Here is a 24,435-nt window from a genome sequence, read left to right as displayed (position 1 = left end):
CATCAGGTGGATTTGCGGCGACCCAATCTCAGGGTGTTAACCAGCAAGCAGGACAGATGGGATTACATGCAGATGGGGCTGCCTCACCTCACGGTCCTAACCATGCTTTGTGTGTGTGCGTGCAGTTTTGGTGGCATTTGAGCATTAATCGGTTTCAAATTCATTATAATGTGTGCGTGAACATTCATTCGTTGATTGTGAGTATTTTTATAGCAAACCAAATATTTGTTCTGTGTTTTGGGTAATAAATTAGATTTATTTGTGTGTATTTGTGTGTTCTGGCTTTTCGTGTGATTGCCTCTCTTTACAAGTAAGCAGGTGGCTGTCTTTGCGTTCTTTATACAGTATGCATGTGATGTCCACTGTCATTGTGTTGCTGCGGCCATGCGGTGATTGCGGGGAGGGACTGTAATCACGTAGCTGTTAACCCTCATTACACAACTGCGGAGGAGGACAATGTCTCACATATGTGGTCACAGACATCAGCGCTTCAATAGATTCCTGAGGGATTTGAGCATATTGTTCTATAAAATTGATTTACAGCTTGTATTCCCTCTTCAGTCCTCCACTTTTAAGTTTTATCCCTCAGAGGGAGAAAATGACAAAGCTGTGAAAACCCATTTGATCAAAACACACATCAAGGAAACCAATTTAAAGCACATAACAAATATGTCATTGTGCCATTCAGAGAAATGTTATTTTGACACATGTAACCAACTGTCCTGTTTTTTCTCTCTCCTCAGAAGGAGTAAGTACAGCAAGGCCAAGCAGGAGTCCGATGAAGAGAAGCACTTACATCAAGGTAACATAAAGTGGATACAACACCTACAAAATCTGTAATTGAAAAATATTGGCGCTTTTAGGTTTGTGTTGACATTCATGCGCTATAAACCACAACTGAAGCCTATAAATGAGAAGGATGGTAAAAACAATTTGGAAGCTAATATATTGGCACCCGAACTTACTCTTAAAAGCTCATCATCAAGCCATTAGCATTGGTATTGGTGTCCCACAAACATTTAAAGTTAATTACCTCCATCTTCATCAGTCATAATGACATGAAAAGCATGACAGTAAATCAAAAAGGAGACAAAAAAGATTGTGGATAAATCTGCTGTAGCCGCCAGCATAATAAAAATAAAGAAGAGATGAAGGGTTCTTTGCAGACTGAATTTGTCATTTTCTTTCTTCAGGAGTGAGAACATATGTTGACCCCTTTACTTATGAGGACCCAAACCAAGCTGTGCGTGAGTTTGCCAAAGAGATTGATGCATCTTGTATCAAGATTGAGAAAGTTATTGGTGTCGGTAAGTAGGAAATGTTTTCAAAATATTAATCTTTCACCAGTTACATTTATTTATTTATTTTTTTGGACCTTAAGGCACACTTAAAATTTTGTAATTTCTCAAAAATCGGCAATGTGCCTTATATATGGATGGATGTTTACTTCTCAGTTTTTAATTAAAATTCATTTCTATAACGTTTCCGTCCTCATCGGCACCTAATTACTAGCAGGTGTCTTTGTTTTCGTCATACCAGAACTAGAACTACTTCCTGCTTCCATGTCTAAGGATTCTGGTGAATGTAGTCTTACTATCTTATTGCTGCAGTTTCTGATGTTAAAATGTGGGATCAGTGCGATGTAAAGAACACAGACACGTTGGAATTTCTACTGTGATCGAGCAAAAACGGTTGGATAATGGTGAGCGTATTGGCTTGTTTTCAGCTCCTGAACTAGCATTAGCCAACGTAATAACAACCACCCGTCACTAGTTTGATTAGCGATGTTTAAACCTTTTTTTTTTGTCTGTCAGAGGATCCCCTCCTCCACTCGAAGCAACCCCCAAGTAGTTGAATGGCAAACAAAAGCAAGCGAGACACGCGGCGGTACTCTCATATTTTGTGTCCAGTCTGCTAGCATAATAGCGCTAAATTAACACATTAACCCAGTGCAGTGTATATAAATGTTTTAAAATAGACCCATTCATTGATATTGTGCCTAATAATACGGTGTGCCTAATGGTCCATAAAACATAGTTTATTGTTCTTGCTAATAAAGACTTTTTGAATACAATTACATAACATTTGTTTTCATGCAAATATTGTCATTCTTCTTGAGGAAAGTTTTTTTTTTCCCCCTGACAATAACATGCTGTCTGTCTTTGAGGACAGCAGTAGAAGCTAAATATGTTGTACTAATTCTGTAGCTGAAGAAAAGTCATCCAATGACAAAACAATAAAGAGAAGAATCAATATCCATTTCTTGTCTCTCTCTTTCACTGCACATAGCTGCAGGGAGAGAGTAATAAGGGAATAGAGACCCTGATCAATGTTTAAAGAGGACCCTTTCCAACATACACATCAAAAAACAAACACCGGCGCCAGGGGGAAGCCCTTTAAATAGTACCATGTTTGTTTCAGGAGAGTTTGGTGAGGTCTGCAGTGGCCGTTTGAAAATGCCCGGCAAGAGAGAGATCTGTGTGGCCATAAAGACGCTGAAGGCCGGATACACCGACCAGCAGAGGCGGGACTTCTTGGCTGAGGCCAGCATTATGGGACAATTTGACCATCCCAACATCATCCACCTTGAGGGCGTAGTCACCAAATGTAGGTGTTTATTTTTCTTTATCCAGTCATCAGTAACCTTTGCTTATATGCAGATTTCCATTTATTCCACAAACACATTGTTTAATATGTTTATTTAAAGGCCGAGTCTGCCGGTTTCACTCTGGAAAAGGCACTTTTTAAATACAGGATTTGAACAAACAAACTACTTCTCAATTTACAGATCAGGGCTTGTCTTCATTTCTGGTGGCGATTTTCTCCTAAACCCCCCCTCCCCCAGCCTGTATTTTGCCATTTTGTGTTTGTTTGGTAAACAGCGGGACGTTTCTGTGGAAAGACAGTGTTTACAACCCTACAGCCAATCGCAGAGCGGGGGGTGGCATGTCGCAAACGGGGCACATGTAAGCTTCTGTGAGTGAGTGAGTGAGTGAGTGAGTGAGTGAGTGAGTGAGTGAGTGAGTGAGTGAGTGAGTGAGTGAGTGAGTGAGTGAGTGAGTGAGTGAGTGAGTGAAAATAATAATAATAATCCGTGCGTGCTTTCAAATTGCCGTGGGAGTGATGTCACGCAGCCAGCAAATTACAAAACAAACACAAAATGTCAAAATACAGGTTTGCTGGTTTAGGACAAAATCACCACCAGAAATGAAGACAAGCCCTGATCTGTAAATTGAGAAGTAGTTTGTTTAAATCCTGTATTTAAAAAGTGCCTTTTCCAGAATGAAACCGGCAGATTGGGCCTTTAAGACACCAAAAAGGACATCCATATATATACACATATCCACTTAAAAAAATGTACCAATAAATCATTCTAGCCTACATTGTGGGTGACATTGGTGGAAGGTTGATTCAGACAAATGCCTTCTTTGGCTCTTAGTATCCCTGTCTGGAGCAACTTTGCTTTGGACTGGTTGAGAAGATTGCAGGTAAATGTAAATGATCCTATTTATTTAATTAATTAAACATTAGTAAATGAATGTGTGTACAGATTATTGTCTGAATGAAAAATATAAATGCTGTAGCATTGCCACCATTATGAGTGCATTGTGTTTCACAGTCAGGCTGTCACAGGGTGGCCTTTTTCCAGATGGACGGGCTACATCGTCAGTGGGAAGGGGAAATAGAGCAAGGTGGGCAAATGGTGAAGGGGGGTGCTAATGGCCCAGGAACAGTCCCTGTAGTGCAGCACTAGGCTCATTAATCATGGTGTCAGCTCTAAATGTGTTTGGGGTTAGGGAGTGATACCCTATCCCTCCTCTATCTGCTGCTGCATGGTCACAAAACACTGGTCACATCTCCCTCCCTCTGCCCTTGGTGTTATCTCCTTCATGTCCCCCCCCAAGCTTTGCGCTACCATTCACTCCATGTCCTAATTGTGTTTGGTAGGACTGAGGTGCTGGTGTGTTTGTGTAAAATTCTTGTCAACACATCCGTGCACTTCGTGTTCCATGCATGTGTTCGGGAGGGCCGATAGCTGATGGCCAGCCTCAGCGTAGGTTGGATGGATGAAGTGCCTTAATGTGTCGTGACATAGCAGAAGCCTGCCCCTATCTGTGCTCGATAACACTGTCTCGGACCCTTTTACGCGTGCAACACAAGACAGATGCATGCACGGCCCTAGACAGACCTGAAAGTGAGCAGTGGCTCAGGCAGAATTACTTATCTCTTCCAACACCTATCACCCCTTATATGACCTCTCAGACCTCAACCAGAAGCCATGAGAAAGGCATAGGAAATGCAGACAAGACGGATAGGCGCAAGGAAAAGAAATCGGAGACAAGCCAGGGAAGGTGCAAATAGAGATGCAGAGAGAAAAAGACAGCCGGGTGATGGATTGGAGGAGCGACAGAGGACAACAGGAACGCCAACAAAAGAAAACAGCGAGGCAGAGAAAGCGAATGAACAAGAGGCTGAAAATGACGAAGGGTTAGATGAGGGAGACAGATGAGCCGTGCGGTAGTGATAGCCGCTAACATGAAAGGCTAGTGAGCCTTAGCAAGAAGGGCATCTGATAACTAACTCTCCGCCTCCTTCCACTCTCTCTTCTGAGAGCTCAACTCAAGGTTTGGGCAAATGAGTCCTTCACACTAGAGTGTGTCGGTGGAATCTATTAAAAAGCCATTATTTGAATTGTACTCCCCGCTCTATTTCAATAAAGTTAAAAGGAATTCTTAATGTGGCATGAACTTGTTGGCATGTCCAACAGTGCCAGTTAAGGCATATTAATTATGAATACACCTCGATGGGCTTCTAAAATACATAATTTTATAAAATCCTTTCACTAAGAGCTTCCAAAGTGTAGGCCATTTGGACGCCTTTAGCCTTAAATTCAGTTGTCATTAAAACGTCTAATCTACATAAAGCAAGCCTCTAAATTAAAGACAGATGAGTTATTAAAAGCTAGTCTTTGAGTTTGAGTGGGCCTCTGAGGAGCGCTTGCCTGTTGATTTCCCAATATTGTCCCTTTGTTGCCGGATTCTCCCTACCCGGTTTCATTGGCAGGTGATAATCAGCCCTCTTTCGAGAGTTCCTGCCTCGGGTTCATTGCCAAAGGCGGCAGGGCGTATTCAGTAAACACGGAATTAGCATGCAAATAAGCTGTGAGGAATAGGGCGGGGCTGAAGAGGCGAGAGTTTAAGGTCGCAGGTCAGACGCTCTTCAGACTGGATTGGGGAGCTGTCAATCACTGCCGCCTCGAGGGCAGAGGCGCTCAACAAAGGGAACAAAGATGGCTGACAGAGCGGGCCCCCGCCATCCCCCAACTTTAAATCTACTTCCTCTTTTGGGGGCATCGTCCGAGCACCCCGTGATTAATGGCGTGCCAGTCACGCAGCGGGTGAGGGGGTGAATGACAGCCCCTTGGCAAGGCGAGCAGCCTGCTGTGGAGGGGAACGTCACCTTCAGGACCTCAGCTGCCAACGGCTCAGCTCTCTGCTACTCTCAGTATTCTTCATGAACGCGTTTGAGATTCTGCATTTAAAGCGAAAGCCTTAACTGAGCACTTCTCTTTGCAATTGGCCTTTAACTTGGAAAGGAACACAAAACACAATATGTTTTCTGAGGAATTTAGTGTAACAATATTGTCATTGGTTGATGCCATGGCTGGTTAGGTGTCTCCAAGCTGGGGATTGGGGATAAAAACAAGCCTTCCTGCTATCCCCCTCATCCATTGGGAAACAAAGACAGACAGAGACCCACCAGGGAACAGCCACCCTACCCGTTGCATGTCCCGCTCAGATAAAGACACAGATGCTCCCCAAAGAGAAGAGGACTGGGCCAGATAGAAGGCGAAAAAGGCCAAAGAGGAATGGGCGGGGTCATGGGGAAACGGGAATGATACAGCGTATGGAGACGAGAGTGGAATATGCAATAGAGAGGAGAGTGACAGATGCGTCAGAACGTTGATGAGGAGAAAGAGGTCAAAGGGACAGTAAGGGGCTGAAATCGTGAGTCAAATGGACTCTGGCTGGGTGATTGTGATGACATGTCACATAACACATCCAATGTCTGTCATGCTCGCATGAAGGCCAGAGGAGTGATTCGACATGTTTTGTTTCAGAGGAGATGCCTTCGCGTGTGCAGTGAAATGAGAGGACGTCTGGGCAACCGTTACATTGAGCTAATTAAATCACTCCGGGACAGAGATAGATGGCCTGACACACACATGCACACGCACACACACTTAAATTCCACTGAGAATCTGCTGGGCTGTCATGTGCATCATTTACTTCTATAATCATCTGCCTTTCATTCTCTTTCTCTCTCTCTCTCTCTCTCTCTCTCTCTCTCTCTCTCTAGGTAAGCCAGTGATGATTATCACAGAGTACATGGAAAACAGATCGCTGGATGCATTCCTGAGGGTCAGTCATGCGTTTCTACGTGCGTGTGTGTATGTGTGAGCTACAGCTGTAGTATACCGATCCGATCTTATCACTTTAATGTCATCCACCCAAATTACAAGCGTTTGTTCACAAACCCTAATCTTTATCCCCTTCCTTTATCAACTTAGCATCTTTGTGGCAAGACTTGTACTGTGTTTTCACTTCTATGTAGACAAGGTTGACTAAACTCGAGGCTTTGGAGGATCATTTTTACCATCAAACACCCTGGACAAAGTAAAGAGCAGAGGTCACCAACCTGGTTGAAACTAAGAGCTACTTTTTGAGTACTGATTAATGTGACGGGCTACCAGCCAGTTTGTTGTATTGTGAGAGGCTGCATTTACATGTTGACCATTGTAATAATGCCATGTGCCATTGGCATATACAAAAATTGGCGTGGAAGAGACAAAAAGTGTTTCGATCGCATTCCAAAGATTATTTGTAAAACGGAAAGCAGCTGTGAACAACGAAGACGAGCATGGACTGCTGCAACCACCAGGACCGATATAACGTTTTATGAACAACGTTTAAGTTTGTTCAGATTGATTTCATTTCAGTCATGCATGTACTGTAAAATAAATATAAATAAATAAATAATTTTTCGTATAGGTACAAAACTGATAACTAAAAACACAATTTTATATTAAAATATAGTAGACTGGAAGAGTACAACCAAGTGAGAAAACAACACCCCCTCACATTGCTGATATCTCTCTTTCATAATCCAGGGTGTCAAACTTGCATCTTTTGAGAATACGTTTATTTCTCCCCTTAGTGCTTTTGTACTTAACTTGATTTATGCATTGTCACGAATCCTCGCACAAACAAAACAGTCATAGCTTTCTTGAGTTCTGAAAATCATCCGAGTATGAAAGTGCTGGGAAGATATCATAGTCGTTACTCCACTCAGATTTGCTAATCTGGTACGGCTCTTCTCCGCCAATTACAGCGTTTTTCTCCTTTTAATCTTCCACAGAATAGATTACGTGTGAAATAGCCAGTGCTATTCTACATATTCTCCTAAAAGCAGTGGGATTGTGGTGTACATTTCAATTGTTAACAGAAAGGTCGAACTCGTCCATAACAAATTACATTTACAAATATTCCTATTATATGTTATTATTAACAATGAATAATATGCACATATAAATACTGTAGCAATATGCAACAGTTAGTTTCTATAAATCTGGCCATCACTTTGTTGATGAAATTCCGGTTTACACAAAATCAGTGGTCCTTAAACTTGTTGGAGGTATTGAATCCCACCAGTTTCTGGCTCTCTTCACCTTGAATTCAGAATGTGTTGTGTTATTGTACTCCCCATCTCCATGGAAGTGTTCCTATTTTCTAGATAATTTTACTTGACTGGAATTGCTCAACTTGGCATTGGAAATCATACAGTTAGGACGCTGACTCCCATCACTCAAATCAATTCTATATTTATAGAACACTTTAAAACAGCCACCGACGTTTTCTTAAGATGGAAACCTAGAGCAGCAGATACAGTACAATGAAAACAGCAGAGGCCCCAGAATTGAACCCTGTGGAACACCATACATGTGAATTCATATTGCACATATTCATCCAACCACTTTGCATTTTTGCTTGACATAGTATGAAGGAATTACCACATGCCGTACGGTTCAGTTCAGGCTTTTTTTCAGCTGAATTTCTCAACAACTTGTTCCTCTTGTGTGCAGAAGAATGACGGCCACTTCACTGTGATCCAGCTAGTGGGCATCCTACGCGGTATTGCGTCAGGCATGAAGTACCTGTCAGACATGAGCTACGTCCACCGTGACCTGGCAGCTCGTAACATCCTGGTCAACTGCAACTTAGTTTGCAAAGTGTCTGACTTCGGCATGTCTCGCGTGCTGGAGGACGACCCTGAGGCTGCATACACAACCAGGGTGAGTGTGTGTGCGTTTGTGGGAGGGGCCGATGACAGCGCCGACTGTGTGTCATCGCTGTTGTGTGATGTGTCAGCTTGTATTTATCAGATCGTTTTTGATTAATATAGGGAGGGAAGATCCCCATCCGCTGGACGGCCCCTGAGGCCATCGCTTACAGGAAGTTCACTTCATCCAGTGATGTGTGGAGCTACGGCATCGTCATGTGGGAGGTGATGTCATACGGCGAACGGCCATATTGGGACATGAGCAACCAAGATGTAAGTCACGTTTCTACTCAGAGAGATAACTTACATTAGTTAAAGAGTTAACTAATTAATTAATCACAAAAATTGTCACATTAATCATGTTATAACACAGATTAATCACACTTAATTTTGACAACGGGTAGTTATGTAAAGGTAGCACAGGTTGTGTTTAAAGTTAAGTATTCAATAAATGTTTGCGTATGACATTCTGAATATTTGTTCACAACCTATTGGGGTCAAGTAATTAACCGATTAGAAAAAGAGGAGGATGAGCGTGTGGAGTGGATCAAAAAATGTTGAAGACGCCCTCTTAACAATAAATGTCGAAAAAATTAATACATAACAAGTGCAAAAAAATGTTGATTAAAAAAAGCTTTTTTTAAATAAGTGATTAATAGTGATTAATCTGATGAAAAAAATTGAATCGTTTGACAGGTCTAATTTTAATACAACCGTAGAACAACGTATGATCAACTTGACCCTAATTGTAAGGCAATACACCACTTAATAATTATTATAATAAAAATGATAACACTTTACTAATAATGATTATATAGGAAAAATAAGACAAGTTGAAATGGTTCATATCTACTACTGCATATTAGGGCCACATATAAAATGGGTTTTTTTTTAGAGGGCAGCGGCAATATTCCGAGAAAAAAACTCGCAAATTTATCACTTTAGAAAGTCGCAAATTTCTCACTTTCTAAAGTGGCAAATTTGCAAGTATAGAAAGTGGCAGGTTTGCTAGAAAAAATACATCAGAAACTTATGAGAAATACACGTAGCGCACTACTTGAATGTTTACGCCAATACTTTTTGGTTGGGTTTTCAAATAAGGAGATAGCAGAGATTATGTTAAGCATTCGCTTCCACCCTGAGGATCAAGCATTTAAATTGTTAAAATGTATACTTACTTGTACATTTATGTTTCCAGAATTATTATTTATACATCTATACATTTTGGTATATTTTGTGTACAAGTATCCAAGTTAATGTGTAGAATCTGCTGCTTTCCGTCATTCACTTGCATTTACCTAAAGTCATTGCTAGCTTCTGATTGGTTATTGCTAGTCAGCTGATAGGGGAACAGGAAGTGTTGGTGCGTTAGCTGCCGTGTATGACGAGTAAAGTTTAAATTATAAATGAATCAGTCTCCATCCTGCCTTTTCATTTTATAAACAGTCCCATTAACCACCAACGAATCCCCAAATGATTAGACCAGGGGTGTCCAAACTTTTTCATTTGAGGGCCACATACAGAAAATCAGAAGGACGCAAGGGCCACATAATGTTATGAAGAAAAATTTTGTTTAGTCCTAAAAATTGTACAAATAATTTATTTGTGCTTTTGCATATTTAGAAAAATGCTACAGTATATAAACCAATTTATTTGTAATATGGCAGTAGGGTTATTATAGTTTTGGAATTTTTCATTTTACTTAGTTTTTATTAGTTTTCAGGGTGGCTCTGTTAGTTTTTATTAGTTTTAGTTCTTTAAAAAATGCTTAGTTTTAGTTTGGTTTTAGTTAGTTTCAGTATTAGTATTAGTTATTTAAAAAAAAAAAAAGTGTATTACTTGTGCGCAATATTTAAAAAACACCATGGGAGCGACGTCATCCGAAGGTGCTTTTCTGTTGGCTGCTGCTAGATGAAGTCACTTCTGTGTGACAGACTTTCAAACATCATTATTCCGGTTTATATCCAAATAATTTACTAAAAATCACATTTAAAATCATCCCCAAAGGCTCATACATTAAATTATTTATCAAAGACGAAAACGAAGGACGTTTGCTATAATTATAGTTAATTTTAGTTAGTATTGTAAACATAAAATGTAGTTTCAGTTACTTTTCGTTTTTTAAAAAACATTTTTGTTTTTATTTTATTTCGGTAACAATATTGTTTTTTGAATTTTAGTTTTAATTTTTTCATTTGTTTTAGTTAACTAAAATAACCTTTAATGGCAGTTTTTCGATACCCTCCCTTCTTACTTTGACCATCTCCAAACATTTTTGTTTTGTTTATTTTGTTTGAACTGAGTCAAATGCCATTTTTAGCATATGTCTGAAAAATGGACGGCGGGCCGCAAATGGCCCCCGGGCCGTACTTTGGACACCACTGCATTAGACTATCGCTACGTTACGTGTATTTCTCATAAGTTTCTATTTTTTTTTTCTCGCAAATCTGCCACTTTCTAAACTCGCAAATTTGCCACTTTCTAAACTAGCACAATTTTCATTTTCTGCAAGTTTTTTTCTCAGAATATTGCCTCCGCCCTCTAAAAAAAATATTTATACGTGGCCCTAATACTTCGTCGTACTACATCACATGTAGTGTAAAGTAAACAATAATTAAGCAAGGAGTTTGAACGTTATCAGAAATATAGTGGCTTCACGTGTGGCTTTTTTCTTACTAGGTGATCAAAGCCATTGATGAGGGTTATCGGCTGCCCCCGCCAATGGACTGTCCCGTGGCGCTCCACCAGCTCATGCTGGACTGCTGGCAGAGAGAGAGGGCAGAGCGACCAAAGTTTGGCCAGATTGTCAACATGTTGGATAAGCTGATTCGCAACCCCAACACTCTGAAGAGGACTGGTGGGGACAATGTTATCAGGTGATGATACACTCGGTTTTGTCGTTTGTCTGCCTTGGCCTTTCATCCAGAAAAAATATTTGTGAGGTCAAAGGTGACTGGTGTTGGATGGGGTGACCTAGCTCACATATCCCAAAGGTGTTTTGATGGTGTTGAGGTCAGGACTTTCAAAAGTCATTCAAGCATGTCTTTTATGGACTTTCCTGGTTTTAGTGAAGCGAATGATTAATGAATTTGGGTCTATACTCTTGTGCTTAGTTTTTATGACGTCTTAAAATAAAAATAAAATGGAATGCACACAATCACCAGTTTTGTTTCGGTAACATTTTATTATCACATACACTACTATTCCTTCTCTCTTTGCTTAACATTCTACCTGCAGAGAAATTGGATAGATTCCTTTTCAAATTATCTTTAATGGTGCTACACATACACACACACAGGAATGTTAACAGCGTGTAGAAATCCGATGTAACACAAAGTCAAAAACAAATATGATCCCGCAGCTCCTACACTATTACTCGTAAGCAGCTCAATGTGTCAGGAATGACCTACATGTGTTTACAGACTCGGTGCCGCCCAGTGGAAGTCTGTTTGAATTTAATGAGCGTTTGAGCGCACATTCCTATGCTCACTTAATGTTACGCAATGAGAGTGAAAGTGGTTTCTTGTGGAGTAATTAGCGCAACTGAATTCCATAAATACAGCTTGTAAGGATAAATGAGGGAGAGTAATATGTGACCGGGCCCACGCAAATGTTACATTTGATGTAATTACTACATCACTGAACAAAAATATTTTAAAATAGACCCATTGTACCATTCAAATAATCATAGTATATCTATCATATCATATTAAATAGGTTGATTTGGCTTGGATAATGTTGAGATTCATAAAACAATATGGATCAGCCACACCTTTATTTCAGAACTGTGCCTGCTCTAAAGCTAATTCTAATAAAATGATAATTTCCCACTTTTTTTTCTTCATCTCCCTCTTTCCTCTTCTCTTGGTGCTCATTAGGCCCGCCACCACCCTGCTGGAGCCCGGAAGCCCTGAGGGATCCTCACCTGTGGGCACAGTCGAAGACTGGCTTCAGGCCATTGGCATGGAGAGATACATCGACAATTTTACAGCCGCCAGTTACACAACTCCAGAGACGGTGATCCACATGACACAAGAGTGAGTAAAAGCTCAGGCAAAATATATTAGCATTAACTTTTTTTTATCTCAGTGAGAAGTAGTTTATGACATGTCAGTTTCTGTTATTTAAATTATTCATCTAATCCCGTCAAATGACAGTATTGGGATTGGCGTCTTGGCAGCTAAAATCCCTTGTTCGGCAATTTAACTGTCGAGCTACTGGAAAGCTGCAAAATCCATTCTGTGGCTCATTAGTCTTCAGTTTTTGTTATTGGTCCAAAGTGTGTGCTTCCTCTCCTTGCAGGGACCTAACTCGGATTGGAATCTCCTCAGCAGCACACCAGAGCAAGATCCTGACAAGCGTCCAGGGAATGCTCTCCCAGATGCAACAGATACAAGGCAGAATGGTTCCCGTCTGAGAGATTCAAAACGGAGAAGGAAGAGGGAGCAAAATGACTTTATTTCCTATGAAAACAAACAAAAAATACAAAAAAAGAGACATTTGAAAAGAGACAAACTATGAAGAAATAGTTTACCTCATCTGTGCACTTTAAATTTGGTCTGAACGAAAAAATGAAGCAAAATGTGGGGACTGTGGCACTTTTTCAAATATTCAGACCTTTATTCTGCCCTTTTTGTTGTTATTTTGTTTCTGAGAAAAAGGCATTTGTGGATAAATGGAGGCTGGAAGTGCTTCGGAGAGGCCAATCTGGAGTGCCTTTATTGGAAAAGCAAGACAGATGGGAAACCTTTTGTCCTTCTCATTGGCAGTGTTATTTTTGGAACTTTCTTTGTGGAATGATACCGACCAGATCTTCTTCCTTCTCGTGACTTTATCGTACATGCATTGTCTGTGGGACTCGCCGACTGCGACTGCCTCAGTTGCCATTGTTCTGTCTCAGCTGGATCTGTTTGATAGCTCCCACACAATATTGCGGATCTTGGCTGTCAGAGAGGTCCAGTGTTTGCTCTGTCTCGATGGTGGTGCTGGGCTGTTCGTTTTGCGGAGGTGCATGTTGTTCCTTTGCTCTATCAGGAACTCTATTTTTTTTTTTTTTTTTTTTGTAGCAATTCTTTTTTCCTCCCCCTCAGGACGTTGCCAAGAATGTTTTTGATCTTCCAGAGCAAATGGCCTGTCTTCCCGAAAATGTCCTCCCTCCCCTCTGACAAACACAGCATGGATCATCCCATGCATCCTCCAGATTCAGAGCCCATGCGGCCTCCACGTCTTGCTACAGGACTTCCTTACTATTCCTCAGCAGTCTCAGTGGACAATTGTTTTGCTGGATTTAATTGGGTTTATTCATGCAGCAAGACAAAGGACCATATGGCGGGATTTAATCAAAAGGATGTATGCAACAAATGCAATATGGATACGGAGTGAATCACAATCATCACCCTCCACTGAGGATTACTCGAGCTGCTATTGCAATGTGATCATGTAATAGCACATACAGGTATGTGGGCAAAAGTATTAGGACAGCTTGAACTGACAGGAGGGAAAATCAAAGAAATCGGAGCACCCTTTACTTTTGATTATGGAATCATGTCATAATGAAAAAGTCCTGAGCCCTAATGATAATAATAATAATAATAATAATAATAATAATAATAATAATAATAGTAATAATAATGTTTTTTTTTAAATGCCAGTATGTATAAGGAGTAATTCATCATGATCTCTAAAATGTTTAGAGTTTTGACACTGATCAAACAACCAGTGGTTTTATTCATCTAATGCAAATACAATTCTGTATTTGGAAAAAAATATATAAGATTGATGATATACACATGGTTACTTTTTTTTTTATAGATGGAACAGATTTATTAGATGCGTCAAACTATGCATGACTCATGACTGATTTAGCCTCCGTCTTTCTCTTTTGCTCCCCAGCTGCTGTCGTCCATCCTCAGGATCTTGTCTCCACTCGTCACCCCCAGAATTCCTTCCCCTCCTCATTGTCTTCCTCCTCTTCTTACTGCAGTCTCCCCAGACACAGACAATGTTCTTTCTTCCCACCGTGGACATTTGGCCATCCAGCACTGTACTGGAGTGATTTGAATGATTAAGAGCATCGAAAAAGACTATATGAAGAATGTAATATAATCTAGAAAGTCCTGCTCCAATGGATGCTGGGCTGTTTTTTTGTTGTTGTTTTTTATGTTTCAAGATTTCTATTGTTTTCTTCTTTGCTTGCATGTAAAATAAGAGGAGTCCGATTTGAATGTGTGAATGAATGACGTGATGTATGTTTTACATACCTGAAGAACAGTATCCTTGTCCATTCACAGGCCGCTGTGAAGCCTGTGAAAAAGCATTTGTTAGTTAAGAAAAACATGATGTACAAAATGTTGCTCCTGACTTCGTGAGCTGGACTCTGTAACAGTTTTCTGGAAAAGCGACCTGTTTGTGTTTTGGCAGTGATTCACAGATTACAATTGGATACAGGGTCACCGACAAGTGTGACTAAAAGCCTCTAACTTAAGTTTGGACTCAGCAAGCTGGTGATGATGAAATAGTCTCTGGATGTGAGAAGGGTGACGACCCATGCAGTAGACAATAGTGATTTATAGGAAAGGTGTTAAAGAAGGGAAGAAAAGTTATTTTTTATTTTTATTCCAGAACACATCATACGTATACAGTATAGGCATAACCCAACAGACATCATTTGCGCTGTTCTTTTATCTTTTGAATCTATACCTGTGAATGTTTTTAACTTATGTGACACTTCACAAAAACACCTCCGTCCTTAATACAGCTCTTTCCTCTTGGCAATGTGTACTTTTTGGGTTTTAGTGATCATAATAAAAAGGACCTGTTTGGAAATATGCAAGACATGTTGGGAAGGAAACCAGAATGTACTGTAAAATATTTCTTTTCTTTTACTTCAATGTGCGATGAGTTGGGAAAAAAAAAACACACACCGAAAAATGAACACAAATAACAAAACACAGAAGTTAATGTTTGTAATTGTATACCTTCCAATGCCATAAGATCTAGTCATGTAGATCTAACGTTTTTTTTCTCTCATTTTTTTTGACAGGATCACAATGTTTGTTTATTATGTTTGTCAAGGAGAAATAGGTACATGTAAGTTATGACATTTATTTATGTCCTTTTATATCTAGTTTGTAAAATAATAGCCTCAAGTGAAGAAAATAAAGGTGTGCAGAAGTGCACTAAATACAGTAGAAACAAGACGTACCCTCTGATTCTTAATTATGCACACACATGGGCACGCACACTGCAGGGGGGAGAAATTTACTTTATGATACGTAGTTGGGTCCATTATACGAGTGAAACAAAAATAAAAGTGAACTTGCCTCATCATACTGTAAATGCTAAATAGACTGAGGTTATATTTTATAGTTACATATGCACAACAAATTGATGGAAATCTACTTTTGATATCACAAGTCAAGGAAAACAGTGTGTAAAACTTTATAAGGGGTTTGGTAACAAAGAACATTTGCATTATTTCAAACCGATTTGCAGTTTTGGTGCTGATTTTTTATTCCCCCCTAAAAAGATGAAGTCAATGCACATGATTTGCTTTAGCAGACCCCACAAAAGGATGTGGTGGGCAGGACCTGGTCCCCGGGCCTGGAGAATGAAACCTGTGCCTTGCTGTATTAAATAAACAATTGAGGATTCATGTACAGTGTTCCCTCGTTTTCCGCTGGGGTTAGGTTCCAAAAAATACCCGCAATAAATGAAATCCGCGAAGTAGTTAGCTTTATGTTTTACAACTCTTATAAATGTTTTAAGGCTCTAAAATCCCCGACCGCACATTTTATACACTTTTCTCATTGAGGAATTTACATGTTCTCACATTTCTCTCTTGTTCAAACTTTGACAATGTTCAAACCTTCATAAATTTTATAAAATGGGTATATTACTTTAAAAAAAAATCTGTGATACAGCGAGACCGCGAAAAGTGAACCGCGTTATAGCTAGGGAAGACTGGAGACTCAAGGAGTTTATTAGCCTTTGCTTGTACTATCGTCCAACAGAAGGGGGGGAAAAATGTAATGACCCTTCTTAAGGATTTATTTGTCTAAATTTAGTACATTTTATGACTCCAGTTGCAGAGATTTGGTGTCCAGTGCCATTTTTTAATGCATGTGTGTTTAATCAGAATAACATCTGCTTCCTGTGCTTATTTACAGCAGGGATAAACCTCTGATTGTGCAGACATAATAAATTTGATTAAAACAGAAGAGGACAGAGAAAGGGGATGATTGGGAAACGACTGTTTTAGAACACAAAGTTGAGTTAAATTTTTTGCCAAATGTTCTGTAAATTTATTTATAAGCATGTATAAATTAATCATGTGAAGTTTGCAGATGTTTGCAGTGATCAAGAAACGTCTGCTTTCCACAAAGATTTGGCAAGCTTAAGATGACGTCGGACTTATTATTATGACTGAGAATTTGTTCCTTATTTTGAGAAACATGGTAGAGCAGGCGGCACGGTAGTCGAGTGGTTAGCACGTCCGCTTCCCAGTTCTGAGGTCTCCGGTTTGAGTCCAGGCTCGGACCTTCCTGGGTGGAGTTTGCATGTTCTCCCCGTGCCCGCGTGGGTCTTCACCGGGTACTCCGGTCTCCTCCCACATTCCAAAGACATGCGTGGCAGGTTAATTGGGCGCTCCGAATTGTCCCTAGGTGTGCGTGTGAGTGTGGATGGTTGTTCGTCTCTGTGTGCCCTGCGATTGGTTGGCAACCAGTCCAGGGTGTCCCCTGCCTACTGCCCAGAGCCAGCTGAGATAGGCGCCAGCAGCCCCCGTGACCCTTGTGAGGAATAAGCGGTCAAGAAAATGGATGGATGGATGGTAGAGCATACATATATATATATATATATATATATATATATATATATATATATATATATATATATATATATATATATCCATCCATCCATTTTCTTGACCGCTTATTCCTCACAAGGGTCGCGGGGGGTGCTGGCACCTATCTCAGCTGGCTCTGGGCAGTAGGCGGGGGACACCCTGGACTGGTTGCCAGCCAATCGCAGGGCACACAGAGACGAACAACCATCCATACGCACAAGCACACCTCGGGACAATTTGGAGCGCCCAATTAACCTGCCATGCATGTCTTTGGAATGTGGGAGGAGACCGGAGTACCCAGAGAAGACCCACGCGGGCACGGGGAGAACATGCAAACTCCACCCAGGAAGGCCGGAGCCTGGACTCGAACCGGAGTCCTCAGAACTGGGAGGCGGACGTACTATTCACTGTTAAATTTGCCTTTAAAAATGTTTACACGAGTCGCTGCTCTCAAATTACGGAGCCCCTAAGGTGACATGGTAGAAAAAAAAAAAAAAACTTTGCGTTCCCTCGCAAAACATTTTGCGTTCCCTCGCAAAGATTACGAGGGAACGCAAAGATTGCGTGCCCTCGCAAAAAACTTTGCGTTCTCTCGCAAAGTTTGCGAGGGGACGCAATCTTTGCGAGGGAACGCAAAGTTGTTTTGCGAGGGAACGCAAAGTTGTTTTTTTCGCCTGCCATGTCATCTTCGCTGCGCCGTAAACACTTCCGGGTCATCTTCCATTTGAACAAAAGCGACGAGGATGGAACGTTTGTAAGCATGAAACAAAACAGTGGGAAAGCTTCCCCAAAGCGACTAGGATGGAGCATGTATTTTTCTACTGCTTTGTTTACACGTCGCTTTTGTTCACATGGAAGACGACCCGGAAGTGTTTTCGGCGCAGCGAAGGTTACATGGTAAGCGAAAAAAACAACTTTGCGTTCGAACGAAAAGATTGCGTTCCCTCGCAAGGCAAAGTTGTTTTGCGGGGGAACGCAATCTTTGCGAGGGAACGCGATCTTTGCGTTCGCTCGCAATCTTTGCGAGAGAACGCAAAGTTGTTTTGCGAGGGCACGCAATATTTGCGTGCCCTCGCAATCTTTGCGAGGGAACGCAAAATGTTTTGCGAGGGAACGCAAAGTTTTGTTTTTTTTCTACCATGTCACCTAGGGGTGGGACAAAAAACCGATTCGACCGAACCATCGGTCGTCAAGGGGAGCTAAACGACTGTATCGGTAGCAGACTTGTCAACCGATACAAAATCCGCAGGGAATCCTTAGATACATTGCTTGTAAAGCTGTGGACCGGATATCGCGTGGCTGTGAATCGGTTGCGAGTGAGGCTTTATGGTTTTCATAACAATAGCAAGAGTTCTGCGCTGTGCTCTACTTGTTTTGTTTACATTTCAGTAGCATCACTATTCAAGCTACTTCCCTGTTTACAGAGAGCTAGCAAAGTAGCGCTCAGAGACGCTTCATTCCCCGGATGTTGTAAACATAATGCAAAGACGTTACGCACCTTGGGGAGGAGCCTACCGTCAACGCCGTGCTCGCGACACGGCGCGCGCGCGCACAACGAGTGACAACATGCAACAGTTAGCAGAAGCTAACCCATTGCTATCGATTCCTCTCGGTGCACTTGTATGTCCCGGGCCGGCGTTGGTACTGCGCGCGAGCCAAAAAGAATAACTCCCGTGTCGATCCAATGCATGGATTCAAACGACACAGGTATGTCCCACAGCCAACACACCAGCTATGCTAAAAGCACACTGCAAGTATCTCATTTATCAGTTTGTGGCTCCCTGTCAATGTATACAACTAGCATGAGCAGCAGATAGGAGAACTGAGACGTGCCCGTGATTACGTCATCAAACGCAAAATGAACGACAGCCCAAAAAAACAAAACATAAACAGTAGTGATTCCGTGGTCATCATCTTGTCTCAGATTAAAAAAAAACAAAAAAACAAAAAGATGTCATACATTAACCAAAAATGAATATGATGGCAAAAGAAAAACAAATATTGTTAAAAACAAAAATTGTTGATAAAAAGGGAAGGGCACTTTTGGAAATATTTTTGGATATATTAAGTGGTTAAAATGTGTTTGATAGATTTATTGTTCCATAAGGTGGCTTCATATTTCTTTTGGCTGGACGGTAGGTTTATTTCATGTCTTAAATTTATGTTATACTTATGTAATACTTCACAATGTGCACATATTCTGTTTAATTGTGTTGGTGTCTTTTTAAAGGTTAAATATTTATATTTCAAATTGAATTATCAGCCTTTGTTTTCCTGATCCTTATATTGAATAAAAAAATACAAAACAATTATAACTCTCAATAACGACTAATAAATATTTAACCTGATACATTTTTCAGTCATATCGCCCAGCCCTTTGTTGCGGTCCATTTAAATAATTGATTCAATATATAAAAATATAGAAGACATTTTTTTTTTTTAAACACATTTGTAGATACTGTAAAAATTTGTGGTGTTTTAAGATTAATGTTTACAAGCAACAAATGTCACTATAAGTTTTGAATATTGAAATGAATCGTATCGAATCGAAAATCGTATCGTTCCCAAACTTAATTGAACCGCATCGAACCGTTCTGTTCTGAAAGATAATCGTTTTTCAATCGAATCGCAACCTGTGTATCGAGATACATATCGAATCGGCCTCATGTCAGAGATTCCCACCCCTAATGTCACCTTAGGGGCTCCGTACTCAAATAGAGTGATGCTTTGCCATGTGTGTTTCTTTGATGTATTAAAAAAAAAAAGAATGTAAGAATGAATAAATAAATAAACAAATAAATAAATAAAAGTCCTATCTGAAGACATGGGAGTTCTGGATGGACCATAAATTAAAAGCAAATAATCTTAAAATCAGTCCTGAAGCACAAAGGTAACATGCAGCAAAATTTCACATTATTACATTATTATTCAAATTATCTGAGCAACATGCCTATTGTAAAAAAATAAAAAATAAAAATAAATAAATAAATAAAAAGAGGAATGCATGGAATGTGGGCAGCACAGTGGTTTAAGTGATTAGCACGTCCGCCTCCCAGTTCTGAGGACTCGGGTTCGAGTCAAGGAGTTTGCATGTTCTCCCTGTGCTCGCGTGGGTCTTCTCCGGGTGCTCCGGTCTCCTCCCACATTCCAAAGACGTGCATGGCAGGTTAATCGGGTGCTCCGAATTGTCCCGAGGTGTGGTGGTGAGTGTGGATGGTTGTTCGTCTCTGTGTGCACTGCGATTGGCTGGCAACCAGTCCAGGGTGTCCCCCGCCTACTGCCCAGAGCCAGCTGAGATAGGCGCCAGCACCCCCCACGACCCTTGTGAGGAATAAGCGGTCAAGAAAATGGATGGATGGATGGATGGATGGCCATGATTATTCAAATTATCTGAGCAACATGCCTATTGTAAAAAATAAATAAATAAAAAGAGGAATGCATGGAATGTGGGCGGCACAGTGGGTTAAGTGGTTAGCACATCCGCCTCCCAGTACTGAGGACTCTGGTTCAAGTCCAGACTCCGGCCTTCCTGGGTGGAGTTTGCATGTTCTCCCCGTGCCTGCGTGGGTCTTCTCTGGGTACTCCGGTCTCCTCCCATATTCCAAAGACATGCTTGGCAGGTTAATTGGGCACTCTGAATTGTCCCTAGGTGTGCTTGTGAGTGTGGATGGTTGTCCGTCTCTGTGTGCCCTGTGATTGGCTGGCAACCAGTCCAGGGTGTACCCAGCCTACTGCCCACAGCCAGCTGGGATAGGCTCTAGCATCCCCTGCGACCCTTGTGAGGAGCAAGCGGTCAAGAAAATGGATGGATGGATGCATGGAATGTATTTAACATCTCTCAGCTCAGAGCTTGTTGTTGCCAACAAAACACACAGTGATAAGTGTACATATAGACGTTGTCTTAGTGGCTACCCAGCATGAAGGTATTAGAGAGAATATTACAAGGCCGCTTCTGTCAAAATTTGATGGATGACATTCTTAATTAGATTAGGGGGGTCATGTATGGGTCATGACCCCTCCCTAATGAAGATTAATGACCCTTTAATGACTTCCAGATGTCATATAATGAGGGTTAATGACCCTTAATGACTTCCTGATGTCATTTAATGAGGGTTAATGACCCTTAATGACTTCCTGATGTCATTTAATGAAGATTAATGACCCCTAATGACTTCCTGATGTCATTTAATGAAGATTAATGACCCTTAATGACTTCCTGATGTCATTTAATGAAGATTAATGACCCTTTAATGACTTCCAGATGTCATATAATGAGGGTTAATGACCTTTAATGACTTCCAGATGTCATTTAATGAGGGGTAATGACCTTTAATGACTTCCGGATGTCGTTTAATGAGGATGAATGACCTTTAATGACTTCCGGATATCGTATAATGAAGATGAATGACCTTTAATGACATCCGGAAGTCATTAAAGGTCATTACCCCTCATTTAATGACTTCCGGAAGTCATTAAAGGTCATTCATCTTCATTATACGATATCCGGATGTCGTTTAATGAGGATGAATGACCTTTAATGACTTCCGGATGTCGTATAATGAAGATGAATGACCTTTAATGACTTCCGGATGTCGTTTAATGAAGATGAATGACCTTTAATGACTTCCAGGTGTTATATAATGAAGATGAATGACCCTTAATGACTTCCTGATGTCATTTAATGAAGATTAATGACCCCTTAATGAAGATGGATGATGTGTAGGTGGTGTTCCTACCTGTTTTTGCAGATATCATGGCTGACCCGGGTTCAAATGCTAATTGTTTGGTTAACTTCCGGATCCGGTGCACGCCCCCCTAGATTGAGTGAATAATGAATAATAATGAGATTGAATGACGTGATCGGAGGGAGTGGTTTAGTATGGGTAAAACCGCCGGGGGAAAAGTACTAGCCATTTCTATTATGGTGAAGGGGGAAAAGTAATATGAGGCCTTCGCAATGCCACACTCACTTCTCTGAAAAATTCTCAAGAGGTATCGGCTCTGAGCTTCCAAGATGAATCCAGGTAATTAACTCTTGATATTATCTATATATGTATATATACTCATACAAATGTGGCACTTATATTCACTTCTATTAATGTTTTTGCTATGAAATAAAAAAACCCTACATCTTAATGAAGCTTCTGGAAAAGCAAGCATCTTAGTGAGTGATTTATTTATTTAATGGAATGATGCATGACTTTATTTTTATACTTATAGCGTTTATTTTATTTTTAAGTTATGAGAGATTTTGGAATAAGTCTGTATTAATATGTATTTTTTGTTTTACTTTTATTTTAATTTTATAGAGTTAGGAGAGTTTTTTTTTTATTTTATTATTTTTTTGAATGAGTGAATGAGTTCGTATTTCTTATTTTAAATTTGAATTTTTACAGAATTAGAAGCGTTGTTGGATGAAATTCAACTGTATTATTATTCAGCGTCACAAGGTGGCGATGTTGTGACAGGAATCCGGCGTATTTCTTTTTTTGAAACGTTTAGAGCTTTTTCTTGCTTTAAAATTAACTGTTAGTAATGGATATTTACAGAATTGAATGAGGATGTGAACGAGAGGGTTAGACAGCCGGAGATTTTCGTAATTACGAGTGATGAGGAAGAATTGGATGACGAATTATCTGCAGGAGTGAACGGTAAATTTCCTTTTTTTTTTTTATTTAAATAAAATCAAACCTATGTATTACTATTTTTTAAATGAACCGGTAATGTTGTATGATTATAGGTGGTGATATACTGAGCGAGACGGTCCCAGAGACTGCTCAACCTGAGGTCATAATAATATCTGACGAAGAAGAAGAAGAAGGAGAAGAAGAAGAAGAGATATTAAGGCGTGAAAACGTGAGGGCCGAAGAGGAAGGTGAATTCGTCGGGTTTCCACCGATTGAAAGCGAATCTGAAATGGAAAACTCTGAGGGGGGTGACATGGATTTAGATAATGTAGGTCAAGGTTTGGCTGAAATTGTAAATGCCTTAAACGATGAGATCTCTATGCAAATCGAGCCTTTTCAAATGCCTGATGAAATCGGCGGCGATGATGGCGATCCGTTTGTGGCTATAAGACACATTGAGGATTTTATTGATTTCTTTAATCCTTTAGAGAGGGCTCTTGCACGTCTTAACCAGTCATCTTCAAACGACGAAGCCGTTGAGGACATACTTGAACCAGACATACATAGAAATGACCAACAGCAATCCTCTGTATCATTTTCACAACATTCCCACCCACACCCACGCAATCAAATGCAATATGCAGAAGGTAGCAGCAGTACACATTGCCAGCAGACACTTGTGTCAAATACACAAAACTTTCAATACCAACCATACACGCACAATCAAACGCAACAGACAGAAGCTGGTGGTAGTAGTACACCAGCTAGACAAGACCTCCAACAACAGTCTCGGGTACATCGACACATTCAAGCAGAACATCCCCCAGCACCAACCCCCAGTACACAATCCACCTTGCAACAATCTTCAGACACAAACAGACAGGTGGGGGGACAAGTTAGGCGTCCGAATTTTAACAACTTGGAGATAAGACGACGTCTAAATACAACGAGACCCGAAGACCCCCTTGATTTTGCAGCCTTCTACACAAACATTGGCAATAATTTGAATGAAGCTGTGCAGGAGGTAATCAGATCGACTAGTCGCGGTGATATAGTCCAAGCAGAAATAGTGGGTGAAAATGTGAGGGAGCACTGTTACCTAGATGCTGTTAATGACCCGAATGACGTAACTGACGCAGTCCATAATTTGCTAGATCGCATCGCACAATCTAATACAGAGGTACTGGCCGACAATAGTCTAGAACTTGTTGTACAGATTGTATTTGATGTTAATGGCGGAGGAGGTGCCAAACGCAAACTAATTTTGACTACAAATGATGAAATGGTTCAAAAGAAGAAGAGATGTTTGTACATAACGTATGACAAAAATGATAAATTATGCTTTGCTAGATCGTTAGCATACCTGCTTGACGGATCGTTGACTGTTGATCAGGCTACACAGAGGGCTCGTTATTTACAGCAAAGCGTGGGGTTGACTTGTGAGACTGCCGTTAGTCTGAGGGACGTACACAAATTTGAAACGCTTGTGAAACGCAAAATCGTTATAGCTTATAGAGCGGATTGCGAACGCCCCCTGTCTTTTTTTGAGACGCAATACCCCAAATCAGAGGACTCAGTGTTCTTACTGCTATTAGACGGACACTATTATGGAATAAAATCGGT

The 24,435-nt window shown here is 40.5% G+C and overlaps 1 protein-coding gene and 1 long non-coding RNA gene across 2 annotated transcripts in view; one reads left to right on the top strand and one right to left on the bottom strand.

Annotated features, from left to right (window-relative positions):
• The window catches only part of epha4l (eph receptor A4, like), a 63,464-nt gene extending 47,933 nt beyond the window's left edge, over positions 1–15,531 (top strand). The window contains exons 9-18 of the mRNA XM_077542040.1: positions 744–802; positions 1,194–1,307; positions 2,422–2,607; positions 6,361–6,422; positions 8,144–8,353; positions 8,464–8,613; positions 11,020–11,216; positions 12,219–12,377; positions 12,643–13,795; positions 14,233–15,531. Coding sequence (XP_077398166.1) covers positions 744–802; positions 1,194–1,307; positions 2,422–2,607; positions 6,361–6,422; positions 8,144–8,353; positions 8,464–8,613; positions 11,020–11,216; positions 12,219–12,377; positions 12,643–12,757 — 1,252 coding nt within the window. The 3' untranslated portion in view covers positions 12,758–13,795; positions 14,233–15,531. The remainder of the gene's footprint in view (positions 1–743; positions 803–1,193; positions 1,308–2,421; positions 2,608–6,360; positions 6,423–8,143; positions 8,354–8,463; positions 8,614–11,019; positions 11,217–12,218; positions 12,378–12,642; positions 13,796–14,232) is intronic.
• The window catches only part of LOC144033732 (uncharacterized), a 32,991-nt gene continuing 20,074 nt past the window's right edge, over positions 11,519–24,435 (bottom strand). The window contains exons 3-4 of the long non-coding RNA XR_013288049.1: positions 14,601–14,643; positions 11,519–12,265 (exon numbers count right to left, since the gene is read on the bottom strand). This is a non-coding gene — a long non-coding RNA (uncharacterized LOC144033732). The remainder of the gene's footprint in view (positions 12,266–14,600; positions 14,644–24,435) is intronic.

Source organism: Festucalex cinctus, chromosome 13 (genome assembly GCF_051991245.1).
Source record: "Festucalex cinctus isolate MCC-2025b chromosome 13, RoL_Fcin_1.0, whole genome shotgun sequence".
NCBI lineage: Eukaryota > Metazoa > Chordata > Actinopteri > Syngnathiformes > Syngnathidae > Festucalex > Festucalex cinctus.
Note: the sequence above shows the minus strand (reverse complement) of the source record. Positions and strands in the feature narration are given on the sequence as shown.